At 35.5% G+C, this 14,622-nt stretch overlaps 1 protein-coding gene across 8 annotated transcripts in view; it reads left to right on the top strand.

The window, feature by feature from the left end:
* LOC116431336 (glutamate receptor ionotropic, kainate 2) overlaps positions 1-14,622 on the top strand; it is a 277,385-nt gene that overhangs the window by 219,239 nt on the left and 43,524 nt on the right. For all 8 annotated transcript variants that reach the window (XM_031986602.2, XM_076370455.1, XM_076370456.1 and 5 more), the window contains exons 9-10: positions 12,322-12,525; positions 13,415-13,618. In XM_031986602.2, coding sequence (XP_031842462.1) covers positions 12,322-12,525; positions 13,415-13,618 — 408 coding nt within the window. The remainder of the gene's footprint in view (positions 1-12,321; positions 12,526-13,414; positions 13,619-14,622) is intronic.

Genomic DNA, 14,622 nt, shown 5'->3' with positions numbered 1-14,622 from the left:
TTGAAATTTAGTGTGAACGCTGTCCTTGTGACGACTACAAAATAAATGCTTCAAAAAGGGCACTGCCTTGTCTTAGAACCTCCATTACCAGCATGGTCGTCACACTGTTTATTGTACGGAATATACGTCTATTGCCTCGGAACTTTTTCCTCTGTCATAGTAGGTATTCTTGTGCGCCGTTTTTTCAATTCACTCTAGGACTAACCAGAATTAGTCGCTTCGAAGTTACATTCCAAACCTTCGCCTTTTTCTCTATCATTACGCTATATCATGGATAACCAATACCTAATTTATGCATTCGGTAAAAATATCCTCCTTTTCCAAAACTGAGGGACTGCAGCAATAGGAGCTCAAGATATCGGACTAAAGAACCCACAGTGGTGGGCCCCAGAATAATAGCCTCACTAAACTTATAGATCACTGCAGCCCCAATTTTTCTAAACTCTCTTTCCCCTGCTCCTTTAAGCTAGATCCCTTAAATACCGAACAAAGGCAGTCAGTCTTTTGAAAACAAATAATACTTACAAGACTCTTCGTGTAATTTTCTACTAAGTTTTGTTAAATGAAGTTAAGTAAAATCAATTCTGTGAAGTTTTCTCCCTCAGAACGCTCTTCCAGTCACCTCCAGTCACTTCCAGTTCCCTTCATTTCCCAATACACGGTTCTTAACGCTTGGGCCTGCATAAGTACAACGTTAAACATTTGCGTGGGACCATTAAAATAAATGGGGACCAAATAAATGAAATAATTTCATTTACTTCCATCCATTTTCACGTAATGTGCTATCATTTTGATCTACTAAATATTGTAATATTTCTATCTTTTTTAATAACACAAAATCTACTACATAACATTTAATTTATGTTACTTATACGCGATTGTAAAAGCACTACAGAAGAATATATATAAGAAATATTTCGTATCATCTTTTTAGTACAAAGAAATTTAATAATTTTTATGTGCTATTTTTTTGTCCCAGGGTATATGATACGAAAATAACGAACATAGAATAGTGGTTTAAATATGAATAATTAGATTGCGGAATGTTATGCATCTGTAGGAAATGTGGAAATTCAAAGTTGCACAAAAAGCACACAATATATAAAAATGTATAAAATATTCAAATCGTTGTGCTGTTTACAATACTTTCTAGGAAACACAATTGTCTATCGCAATTCTATTTTTCTAATTATATTCTGTAAAGTTTTAATTTTTATAAAGATCCGCAGTCTAATAATAAATATTAAGCACATCCTGAGATGTTAAACACATTATCATTAACTATTATTGTGACGATTCTATCCACTATTTCGATTGTATAAGTATTGTATTGGCGAGGCACACAACCCAACTGTCGATACAGGTATCGCTGTTGAATTTTAGAAAACTTGGATGGGCGATACAAGAATTGCAAATTAATTGATCGTGTATCCTGAATCGAAAATGCGTGCTGCATGTGGCAACGCCAGACCGCATGCCGCGATACCGGTGCAAGTATTCGAACTCAAGTGAAAACTTGTTTCTTATCTATCATATTCTTTGGATCAAGCAACAACGGTGTATCGAGAATCGTGAAAAGTTTCGGAATTGATAGAGCAATATATTGCAGCAACATCGTTATATAGTGTCTACGGTTGGAAATTATTATAAAATATGGAATAATTGAAGTACGAAGAATTTTAATTCTAAATTCTGCACAAGATTCAGTACAACTGAATCCCACTGATGGGTTCTTTCAAAATTAGACATTCTTTGAATTCTAAGGTATCTGTATAACATCGAAGGTAATCAACTGCATAAATTCTTGCTATACAGTTATTTCATTCAAATAGCATATGTATGTTACTAATAGTTAATTATTCTATATTATTCATTGAAACGGTATATCACAATTTAACCGAATAATCGGTCCTCATTTATTTAATTGATTACCTTTGACTAGTTTGCGTAATTAATTCAAATAGCTACTCTTTATTTATTCTAATAGTTCTTCTTTACCAATTTAAATAATTTAGCACAGTTATTTTTTTATATTAATTCCAATAATTTATTCAAATAGTTAATGTACATTTATTTAATAAATGCGGTTGAATAATTTATATACATTAATTTGAATAATTTATTCAAGTAACGATGCAAATAGTTTAGTGTAAACGTCCAGTGTATCACATCACGGTGAAATTTAGTCGTAAATAAAGTTCGCGGCAGGAGCGCGATTTAAGCAAAATCGTGACCGGAAATGCGGAGTTTAGAAACGGTCAAGTCGGCAGGAACGCGCCATGAAAACGTACAAGGCGATACAATGGCAGCTTCCTGTGAATTATTCCAGCGTCTCTCCCCTTCACGGCCATTATAAAGTTTCTCTTTTTCCGACAGTAGATGCGAAAGAAAATTGGACGCGAGCTTCATGGAAAAGTTCGCTTGCATTGCCGGAATAATCGAAGACGTCCAGAGACACGAACGGAACCGTGACTATTTTGCAAAATTCATAACGTTCAAACGACAATTTTCTTTTCATGATCATGTTCCACATCTTGGCTTCTTCTCTTTCAAAGTACTTGCACTTCAAGAACTTGTAAATTTGAAGATTCAGAATCTATAGCTCGTTAATTACATTATAATGAAAATTAAAGGTGCTAACCGGTGTACTGTAACTAATCAATTTGTACAGGAAGATATTTTGAAAATGCAGAGCAATTCTTTGTTTTCAAATAAGACTTTAGTTGAGGAAACTAGGTAATGCACATGGTTTTGTGCTTGGAACAAAGAGATAAGATAAATTAAGAACAGACAAATCGACTTTTGATGAAACTTTCATTCTCATTTTGTTGAAATTTAATACAATGTATTTTTTATATAAATTTTGCTCTTTTTCAGCATCATTCATATCGACGGAATAATAGCGACCCTAAAAATGTTTACAACCAGAAAAATATCATGTGTGTCAAAATTGAAAAAACATACTTTAAAAGTTGAAAATGGAAATCATTTTCGGCAGAAAGAAAATTATGTGTACTTAATAAGAAATTTGTTTATCGAATTTGATTTCACTTTAGCAAAGATTGATATATGGATTTTCTATTTCGTGTATTTATTAAGGCTTATTAAGGACACAAATATTGCATCATAACAAATAAAGGATCGTTAATGGCACGGACAACTCAAGTATTATTTCTGCAAACAATGCAACCATGTCCGCACAATGTGGTTGATTATTGAGAATGAGCTGACACTCTGTGTATCTAGCTTGACAAACTGAGGAACGGAGTAGAGTAAACCCCGCACTGCCTTTGCAATGTTGCACTGGAGCACTTTCTCATTAAGTTTCTGCGTTCACCTCATAAAATGTCTAGCTGTTTAAGGACTTCAATTGAACCAGGCAACACTAAAGTACTTGCCAGTGAATATACTAAATTTGCAACAATCAAATTTACATTCAGAGAACGCGGTGGCAGTATCAAAGTAAAGGAATAATCACAACAATTCATATAATTTTTAAAAGCTGTCACCACAAAAAAAAACATTATTTTTATCGTTTCTACGTTTATAGCAAAATACACAAAAGAGTTAATCTGTGTGACAAAATGGTTACCAATTCATAATCTAAATGAATATATTAAAAATTCGTGTCAACAGTCGTTACGTTTCTTTAACAATTTTACAACGGAACTCGTGTGGAGGGAAATTCTATTCACGATAGCGGTTAAGGGTGGAATAGGACAAATTTTACTGAAGAAACTACTAGCGTCAACATTTCGGGTACGAGACAAAAACTGTACAGCCGCTTTCGTGTAAAATAGTGGTCGCTGGGTAGCGTGCAAACACCGGTAACCGGTGACAGACTCAAAGTACGAGATAACAGAACGTAATCCACCGCATTTCATCCCGTGTACGATTTGCACGCACCGTTTTCAGTTCATGTAAATTTCTAACGGGAAAATTGATGGGTACCCTGTGGCGATTTGACGTTAACTGCGTACCGACACGAACTCAGTGGATCTTCCTTGTCTAGACAGTGGCTGAAGGAACGATAGCGAAGCACGTGCCTTAAATATGAAGAAGATTGATTAGATTTTGAACGTGTTTAGGTATTCATGGCTATGTGTAGTAATTCACAAATAAATTGCAGATTTGCAAGCAAAACTAAATTCTTCAAAACAGCGTATTTTTCTTAAGAAACTTATGAACAGTTTATTGAAGGACGTATCAATCAATGATAAAAGCTTCAAGTTTAAGGAAAAGTTTGTTATTACTGTACTTTGTTTATTTATTTACTATACGTTTACTACATATTTTGTATTGTTTCTATATTTGTGTATTTATTTTTACATTTCTATATTTTATTTTCGTGTTCTAAATGAAAAGTTTGTTCTAATGAATGATTCTATAAATCAATAAGGAATGCACTGGTGTGCGAATGTAAATTCGTTGTACTTAATTAATTCGCTTCGTGTAATCTCTTCGGTAAGATAAACGGTCTGTCGACGTCTCTGCATCGTAACGACGGGTTGCGTGGAAAAGCAAATATTTCACAGATTCAATTAAGAAAATACTTATAGATGTATAGAATTGTTTTAATAATTTAATGTGTCATACAAAACATTATTTAGAATTTATAAATTAAGAATGCAATGTCTGTTGTAAAAGTATAGTATGACTGTTCACGATCGAAGAAATTCAAGTAGATCCAGATACTAGTCACACATATTTCATGTATAACTTGAATTAACGAGAAATTTCGAAAACTCGACCAATTCGATTTTTTTAAAGTTTTGTAAACTTATACAAGGTTTTAATAGAGATTTTAAACAGCTTTCTTTTATATTTTATTAATCTTCTTTACACCTTTAGATTATTCTACATTTCGAAATCCTCAATGAATATTTTTATGTTGCAATACGAAACACTGTTTCCTTCACTTTCTTTCATTCCAACTCTTTTCACAACTAGAGTGTATCTCTCTAGTTGTAACGTGCGAAGTATTTCCCAGAATTCGTGCATATAATCCAATAAATAAAATATAGCAAAATCTAATAATCCGATATCTTTCTATACCTAGCACTTCTTTAAACATAAAAGATTGGAATAGTTTATAAAATATCTTTTTCTGAAAAAGTCTATTTAATCTGGATCGAAAGCATATTCTGCGTTCAATTTTACAGTTCATTAAAAGTATGTTAACAAATACATTCAACACATAAACGAAAAAGTAGCTCATAATGTAAATGCATACAATAATGCACAACCAACCATCAATTTAATTTCAGTTGCATAACCTAATTAAGACAATATTTACAACACTGATTACAATCCATTAACAAGATATCTTAATAGCATTTAATACAGTGGTTCATAACTGATACTCCAATTTTCACAAAATACGATACATTTTAAATTATCGTCTTCACTCCTATCCATAAATTGAAAACTTATATAATTTCTAATACAAAGTACGTGCTTCTTACTTTTATTCTTTAATGCAGGTTATCAGTAGTTTTACAATTCCCCAAACATTCCCTAGAATCAAAGCTGCTTCCTGACTTGAAAAGCATTAAAAACCGCAGTTTCAACACTTTATTGCAAGTCCCCCTAATTCCATCACCCTTTTCCTCATTCTATTTCTTTAGTCCGACAAAATGTTCACCGACGTTCAGAATTAAGTGGAACGTGCGTGGAAAACGCATTCGGAGATTATCCCTCCGTGTCTTTAAGCAAATACTGAGGCCATTTCTCAGCCGAAGCACTCGATCTTCCGCTGAGCAAACACAGTCGCGTAATGCCGTAAAAGTTTGCACGGGAAATATAAGTTCGCGGGATTCCCGGCCCGTTCACGAGCTCGCGCGCGGGACCGTCGTTAGGCGCTCGCGAACGGAACGGACACTCGGAATGTACCACGCACGCTGCGCCACCGAACGTTTGTAAATGGATTTATGCGGCCTACGTTGAGAACATAATTCACCAGGCCTCGCGTGTGCTCTTGTACACAGAAACAGGAACGCGAGTGATGCATCTTTGTCCCCGTTCCAAGTACTATAGAAGGGTTAAAACTTCGTCGGATGTTCTGGAATGGCTATTTTAACTCATTTTTCCGTGACAGGCTTCGGAAACAATTGAGTGGGTATTTAGAAGATGGACGTATGTTACGTTTGTACGGTTCTTGGTTAAAGAGATTACGGATTTTATTCGCACAGTTTATACAATATTTGCTTAATCGAAAATAATTTGTTAAAATAATAAGAAGAATTACACTGATACTATTCACTACTCCGCTAAGCTTTCCCAGTCGTTATTGTTAAGTACTCGTGGTTACCGGAATGGTGTTCGAGTTTTGTTGAATTTTGCACGTGGTGTGCCGACTAATAAAACTTGTACGGTTCGAAGGACCACCCGATATAATCGGGAACAAAACTTGGAAATGAGTAGGAGGTGAAGTGGACTTTGACTGAAATGCTATGTGCTTGATCGAAATTGCTAATTTGTGCTTTGTAGTCCGTACTTCCTACTCCGTACTCTGTGCTATGTACAATTTGAGCTGATACTTGTCTAAACTTGATTCTCAACTGGCTGGGCCTTCCAGAAACGTCTTCGACGACACCTCCGCAAGTCGTCTTCGCGGGGGTGAAGTCGTTCTGGTTGGCCCTTTAATTCTAGAAGTTTGTGGAAGGGAGAGACAGTCCCCTCCCTTCTTGGGTCTCCAAGTTGCTAATGTTAATAACTAATTCGTCCCGTTTGCAGTCGTCGACCGTGGCAGGTAAAAAAGCGAGAAACGCTTAGGCCCTTAAACACACATGCTAAACGGGCTAGAGAGTCAAAAATGCTGGTCACTGGACGCCAGATGTGAACAATAGACAGCGAAAATGTACAGTAAGAATAGCGGGCCTTATGGGTTCAGGGATTTATGGCTGCCACGGTCCCTTCTCGTAATACCGTAAGGACGACTGTAACTTGCGACGGGACGAAGGCTCTTATTACTACGAAAAAACTAACAAATGTACAGCTAAGTCTTAGAAAGATAAAAAGTGTACACGAAACTAAAAACTACGGTCGTTCAAAGGCCCGGACGAAACGGTAGGCTATAAGTGGCCTTAACAGTTATAGTACAATAAACATTGGATAATTGCTACAGCGTCATCCCCACCATATCCACAGTAGGTTCCTTTTAACACACATAGCGCTTGTCAATCGAGCGCGCTTGAAGAGTGTAAGAAGATCCAACTATGTCGAATTCAACGGTTTCAACGTCCCTTTCTTTTCTAGTCGTAGACCTTTTCTATACCCGAACCTTCGATCGCTTATTATACACACAATTATGATCGTAATTATATCGTGTTTCGTGTTATTTTAATCAGAAAAATATAACAAATATAATGGTGAATGTTGTATTCATCAAAAGTGAACAATAAAAAAGTTTTATCTCTGAGATGAAGGTCTCGAGCTTATCACGAGTCTTTAATGTTGCCGAACGCTTCGACTCTCAGTTTTTCTTTTTTCTTCGCTCCCGTTGTCCTTTTATACATGCACGATGCTAAAATCTTCATATCTTGGGGTGGATTCGGTTCTACCTCTTCATAATTGCAACCTTCCGGCCCTGTTGAGTATTGCAATTATCTAATGTTTACTGTAACTAGTCGCTCGCAAAATCACGCGCTCTCCCTAGATTTAGTCGCCATCGAATTTCCACGCAATTTTATTTTTCACCTCCCAATCACTTTCATTCTTTTCATACGCATCCCTTCTCACTTGCACTTTGACCGGCTGCAAGAGCAGTCAGTATTTTAGAAGCAAGTAACACTTACACGAGTATCCCTTTAATTTTGTACTAAGTTTTGTTCAATAAAGTTAAGTAAAGACAATTCTGTGAAGTTTTCTCTCTCGAAGCGCTCTCCCAGAGACACGTCGACGACAGTCCTAAACACTTTTCCTTCAGCCACTCAAGATTTTCCAAACGCCGTCACCGTATTTTCCAATCATACTGGTGCCACCCAGTCGCATGATGACGCTCATCAGACAGATAATCGACTATAAAGACCTTACACATTTCATAAGTTTTACAAAATGTCGGAAAAACAAATTACTATTCATTGTAACAACTGAACAGATGTCCGGTGTAGTAAAGGTTCTTTGTTTAGATAGTCATTTCATTATCAATCGCCTCCATTCGTGTAATTTGTAACAAGTTCGAACTGCATCTAGGGAATTTGTCAGGGTACGAACTAGACCCTAATTATTGCACTTCGTGCCGTCTAAATTTATTGTCGAAGGACCACCCAATTTTACACGGAATGGGGCCGTAATGATGTGCTTGCAGGTTTACACAACTCTCATCTCGTCCAGCGTGGATCCGTCCTTTTATACATTTTTTGGATCCACGCTGGAGACAATTGACGATCGAAAAGACGACGGACTCTCTCCGCGGTCCGCGCTGCTGCGCTAGACTCGTAGCTGTCCGCGTCAAATGCCACAATCTTTTGTTCCATTATACTTTGTATGAAACTCCAACAGAATTCATCCTGACGTTTATTTCATTGCAAAATTTCTCGCTTGTTTTGGATCTATTATGCTATGCATTGTTTATGGTATTAGTAGGTATTCAAATTAGTAATATGTTTGTTATTAGTGTTTCAATATGCATAGGTATTTTGTGTAATATTAATTATACTATTCAACAGAGACGCTTGTGAGTGAAATGACATCTGAACTTGTATTGAATTCGAGTTATGAATATTAATACATTCAAGTTTTATCTTCTGAAGGAATTGGAAATTATGAATTGAAAGTATCATATTTTCATCTATATATTATTAATAAAATATAGATATTTATACAAGTAATAATTTTTCTTCCACAGTAATCGAAACTAATTTTCCAGTTATAATTTTTATCAAGAACTTAGTTAGGTCACATATTATATGAAAACTTTATCATGTGTTCATTAAGGATTGCATTATTTATTGTTAAATTTATAGTTAGTATGTACTAGCATATTAATTATCTGGGATTCGAAGTATTCACGGTATTATGCAACTCCCGGTGCTGGTGCTTTCTACCTGAAAGTCACCACCTTTGGGAAATATTATCACAAACGTTTCACAAACATTGCAGTCAGCTTCATCAGGGAGTCGAATAACACACTGGTACTGCTATGTCGCACAGAGATTCATTTTAAATGCGTACACCGTTCGCATTCCGGATCAATGATTATCAACCAGAAACTTTTATCCTTCCCGCTAGCCAGTTAAATATTTCCACAGAAAACACGATATTAAATATAACATTTTTTAAGCCACGCTCGAACCTGAGTTTTCCAACAAAAAAACTGGATGATCGAGGAATATTATTTATTAGACTAGAAGCTTTGAAATACTGGACAGATAACAGCATCACATACTTTCGAAAGTACTCCTGTACCTCAAAATAACTTTAAAGATAAAGAAATGAGTAATTGTTCTGGACCGCAGCTCCGCTTCTAATGAGTTATAAATTTTTGTATCAGCCGTTATCAGTCTTCTAACAACATAACAATTATTATTTTACTGGAGAAATTTTCGAAGAAGAAGGTTATAAACATAGAAACATTGGAAAATATTGATTTTTTATAAATGTAGAACAAAATGTAATCTAGAAAAGCTCTAGCTTAAGTTCTCTTACATCGTCATCTTGCACATAATCAGAAAACAAAAACACTAACGATGAAAAACTAAGAACACCACAGTCATTCTCACAACTTATTATTCCCATTAACAGGTTTACAGACATTCATTCTACTGTTTATTCAATTATTCCCAGAAAAGTTGAAATTTGTTCATTTAAATTTCAGAAATTAGAGGTTTAAAAACATACAATAAAGTCACATATTCATATAGCATCAATCAAAACCGACGTAAACGTTTACCAAATAATATTTATAAAATTCGGTATGCGTCAAAGTGACACGTTCCGTAAACCTAGTGCTAATATCACTTAAGTACAACCACGATTAGGAACAACTACCGAGAAATAGAAGAGAAAGACGTAGATAATTATCCTGAAGTCGGTTAATTTTATTCCAACGGCGACAAGCTTCATCGCACCGTTTCCTTTCGCGCGCGGGCGAATTTCTAGTGGCGCGTTTTATAGCGCATTCTCGTGTTTCTATTGTATCCAAAGCTCACCCAAGAGCGAAACGAAAGAGTCCTCGAACAAGAGGGGAACGCGCAAATCACCTCCGTCCGTTTCCGCAACACGCGCTCGTAGAAACGTGTATCCGCGACTCGCACCGCAACGTAGGCGTAGACGCGCCGGCAATTAACGGACGAATCTCCTGAACGAGTACACGGGACACGGGGATGCTGAAAATACGATGCTCGTTGTACCGGTCACTTCCGGGCACCGGTGCCATTCGTCCTGCGAATCGATTCGACACACTGACATGACATATCGCGGAGGATTTTCGAGCGCATTCCCCCGGTCAACAAAAAGAATCGCGTCCTCGATGTTGCGACAGCCGCGGACGTCGCAATTTAGATCGGTGACCATCGAAAAATACGCCCGAAACGATAAAAACCGCGGAAATACAAGAGCATTTTGATTTCTATTCTAGTCCATAAAGTCTGCGAAGTAGCGGAAACGCGAACGAATCGGGCACGCTTTGCGTAACTGTGCGCGCGTTCCAGGATTGTATTGCACAATCATAAGCAGAGTATCTTGGTTTACTATTTTCCTTTTAGGTATATTCTGATATTTCTTTTCGTCGACTTCATAATTGAAAACACTTTATATGTATCGTTTCTTATCGTAACTAGTCAATTGGTTTTGTAATTAACATAAACAAGTTAGACGAGACATTTCCGTTAGTGGAAACAGATATAAAAGGAGAGAGAAGAATCGGAGAACTAATTGATCGCAGAATATAGGAACTGATATGGAGTTAATTGAACGAAAGAAGGCGTAAAAATGTTAAATCAAATTTTACAACCGGTCATTTTAATTTCAAACCATCGTAATTTGGCCGGTCGCGGTACGTTTGGTGTTAATGTAGTTAAAAAAGGAACCTTTCGATGAATCTTCCGATAGAAGTGAAAAGAAGGAAGATTTTAAAATGAAAATATAATATGTATAATTTGAATATGTATTGCGTCTTATTTCTTTGTCATATAGTGCGAAGACCTTTCTGGCTGGAGTAAAAACAAAAAAACATTACACAGTTCTTACTAACTGGAGAAATAAAACGTAATTAATTGGAGAAATTTTCCGGATCGCATTTTTTCTTTGGGAATGTAGGTCACAAACTATGATTAGTAACATTTTCAGTCCAAACGGTGGAAGCGGACGACGAGCGAATCCGGCGAAGTCTGTCACGTGATTTGGCAGAATAATGATCCGGCAATGTCTCCCGTTATCGAGTAATTATGCACTCACAAACTGACGTGATCGAATCGCCATTAGGCAATTAATTGATACCCGCGATTGTTAATTAGGTAACAGAACTGATTCAATTATGTATCTATTGTTTGGGGAATTTGGACTGAGATGGTTGTCGAACCCAATCCGACAACTGCTAATGAGAGATTCAAGCAGTATTGAAACGAAAATGACAATAATGTCAAGCTTGAACGTTTGGAGAAAATCTCTGAATCGGTTACCTCAATCTTACCATTTTAAAGAACAAATTGAATTCGCAGATGTTAGATTTCTTTAAATATTTGAAAAATTGTCTTACTAATTGAATTACATTGAAATTATTCATGTAAGTTTCAACAACCCCATTTATGCAGTTATGTATCATTAAACACAGTAGCCTGTGGATCATTATGCAAACTTCCATTTTTATAAATCATGAAAATCACCAACTCAAAATTACAACGATATTAAAAACTTTTTATATTGAAAATACAATGAAGATTTTATTAATGTCTGTTAGCGTAAATATTCATTTATATTTTACACATTTTCAAATGTTATAAGCGCTTAAAAATCCGCAGTCTAGTTACTATTATGCTTCTTTCGAAAAATCTTCATCTAACATTTTTAAGAATATTCGATTATTTTTAACACATTCACTCCCACGGTGGTCACCGATGACCGAAAAATTGATAAGAAATAAAAATATTTAGTAACATAAGCTACTATATAATAACGTAACACGAGTACTGTCATACTAAATAATTAACAAATATTCTTTGTTATGAAAGAATAAATGTTATTACACAAAACGGCCGAAATTCCCGTGGCAGTCAACGTGTTAATAATGCCTCGATGAAGCTGGAGACATGTTTATTTTTAAGCAAAATTTCGTAATGAGACCGACCTCAAATTTAGGGTTACGAACATTTCTGTTCGCAGGCAGGCTTACACGGCCTAACCGGACATATCGAATTCAACGAAGGGAAACGGAACAACTTCAAGCTGGATTTGCTGAAGCTGAAGAAAGAGGAGCTGGTAAAGGTGGGCGAATGGAAGCCAGGAACCGGAGTTAACGTGACCGATGTCGGTGCCTTTTACGAGACCACAGCGACCAATATTACGCTCGTGGTTATGACGAGAGAGGTAATCACACTCGAACAAGAGTTTATCGAATTTTCATTACAGCGCGATAATTATATAGCACCAACGAAGAGATGAATACAAGAAGGAAGTCAGGATATGTAATAAACAGACCATGGAGCTTTATTATTTATGTGAATGGTTATAAAATTATGAAATATAAAATTTGATAGAATTTATTAGAGTTCATATTATTTTTCATTTAGAGAGTATATTGATCAACATAAGATTTCATTTAATTTCCTTACGAAACAATAAATTTCCATAAACTTCCGCGGTTGATTAATAAGTAGAGATCACTTCAATTTTTACTGTGACTTCTGTTGCCAAATCTATGTCTTTTGAGGTACTAATTTTTGGATCATTCTGGTTAAAAACATTTCAGTAAAAGCTCTTTTGCTTTTGTCAAATAAGACAAGAAATTCAATTAATAAATTAGAAATTTAAAGATTCAATGTATAAATCAATAAACAATTTATTCAATAATATTCAATTAACACTTTTACATCAAGAAATTGGAAAGAGACCGAAAAATAATTTATTTTTTAGCCTCAAATAACAATAAACAGTCATTATTCTCAATAAAAATACCCCAAGAGCCCATTCCGTCTGAAAAATGAACGCTAATCAAACACAGTTTTGTTTCTCTATTTCTGAGGCATAAAGATCTAGGAAAGGATCAAAGGGAGCCAGTAGTGTTCGAATTTCTGCTCATTCGTTCATATTAAAGGACTGCGTACAGCTGCCCTTCGTATCAACGAGATACTTTCTTATCCATGAGGACAAGATCTGTTTCTTTGATAGGAAGAAGGCAACGCTCGTTCCTCTTCTATCAAGGTACCTTTCGAGGTCGCGTCCGGGTGATCCATCAAAGGGATCTTATCTGCTGCAGGAAAAACCGTACGTCATGGTAAAGGAAGACAAGAATCTGACGGGGAACGCGAGGTTCGAGGGGTTCTGCATCGATTTGCTCAAGTGGATCGCCGGCCAGGTCGGCTTCCAATACGCCATAAGATTGGTGCCTGATCACATGTACGGTGTCTACGACCCGGAAACGAAAGAATGGAACGGCATTGTCCGGGAGCTCATGGAAAAGGTAAGAACAAACGATCGACCTTCCCACCAAACGACATTGTATGTAGTTATCAAACTGTATTAAACCCTTGTCCTACGTATTTTTCATAACAGCTCTTGCTAAAATTATTAGGTAATCCCATCAATTATGAGATATTTATATACTTCTTTTATTTTTAACAGTTAAGATACACGAAAGACCTTTTAACTTAAAATATATTTTCCTTCCTTATTTATAGATTATCGATACGTTATAATTAGATTAAAAGAGGATTTATCTTAATCCTTAGGAATGAAAGAACTATAAGAAAATTGCATTATTTATGAAATGACTAAATATAATATTTTGTCATTAACACTGTTGAAAAAGCCTACTATGTATGTGGAAATGTAAAAACAATTTTGTTTTCATATCTATTTATTGGATTTGTTGTGATTTGAGATACATTTTGTTTTGTTGTTTGTGTTAAAAGTCTTGTTAATGTTTGCTTTATATTTAGCCAATGTTCTATTATTTTACAGCTGAGTTAAGTATTACTAAATTATTATCGATCGTTAAGGGTAAATAATTTACTAGATACAAAGAAGAATTCTTTAAAGCTTAACGATTTTTTAATCATTTGAACTCAGAAGAATCGAGTGACATTTATTAGTGTCAACTTTCATATGAAATATCCCTCACGAATATCATTCGATATTATATGGTGAGAGGTTAGTTTTCGTGTTAGCTGAATATCAGCATCAAGACAAAAAGTAGAAACGTGAAAACAAAGAACTTTTTTCATGAATACAAGAGAAATGATATTCCCTTACCGTGTTCATTTCAGTTTCAACAAAATGTTTGTTTTCTCTTCATGAATAGGCGCACCATGAATTTGCGTTTTTACGAAGAATTTTATGGAAAGGAAATGTAAATATTTTTCTAAGTAGTGAATATACATATAATGAAAATGTTAATAAGTTTTTATCAAGATTTTTTGTTATATTCTGCCCAAAAATGATCTTTGGAAATTCTAGCAGTGCTTT

Source organism: Nomia melanderi, chromosome 9, assembly GCF_051020985.1.
Source record: "Nomia melanderi isolate GNS246 chromosome 9, iyNomMela1, whole genome shotgun sequence".
NCBI lineage: Eukaryota > Metazoa > Arthropoda > Insecta > Hymenoptera > Halictidae > Nomia > Nomia melanderi.
Note: the sequence above shows the minus strand (reverse complement) of the source record. Positions and strands in the feature narration are given on the sequence as shown.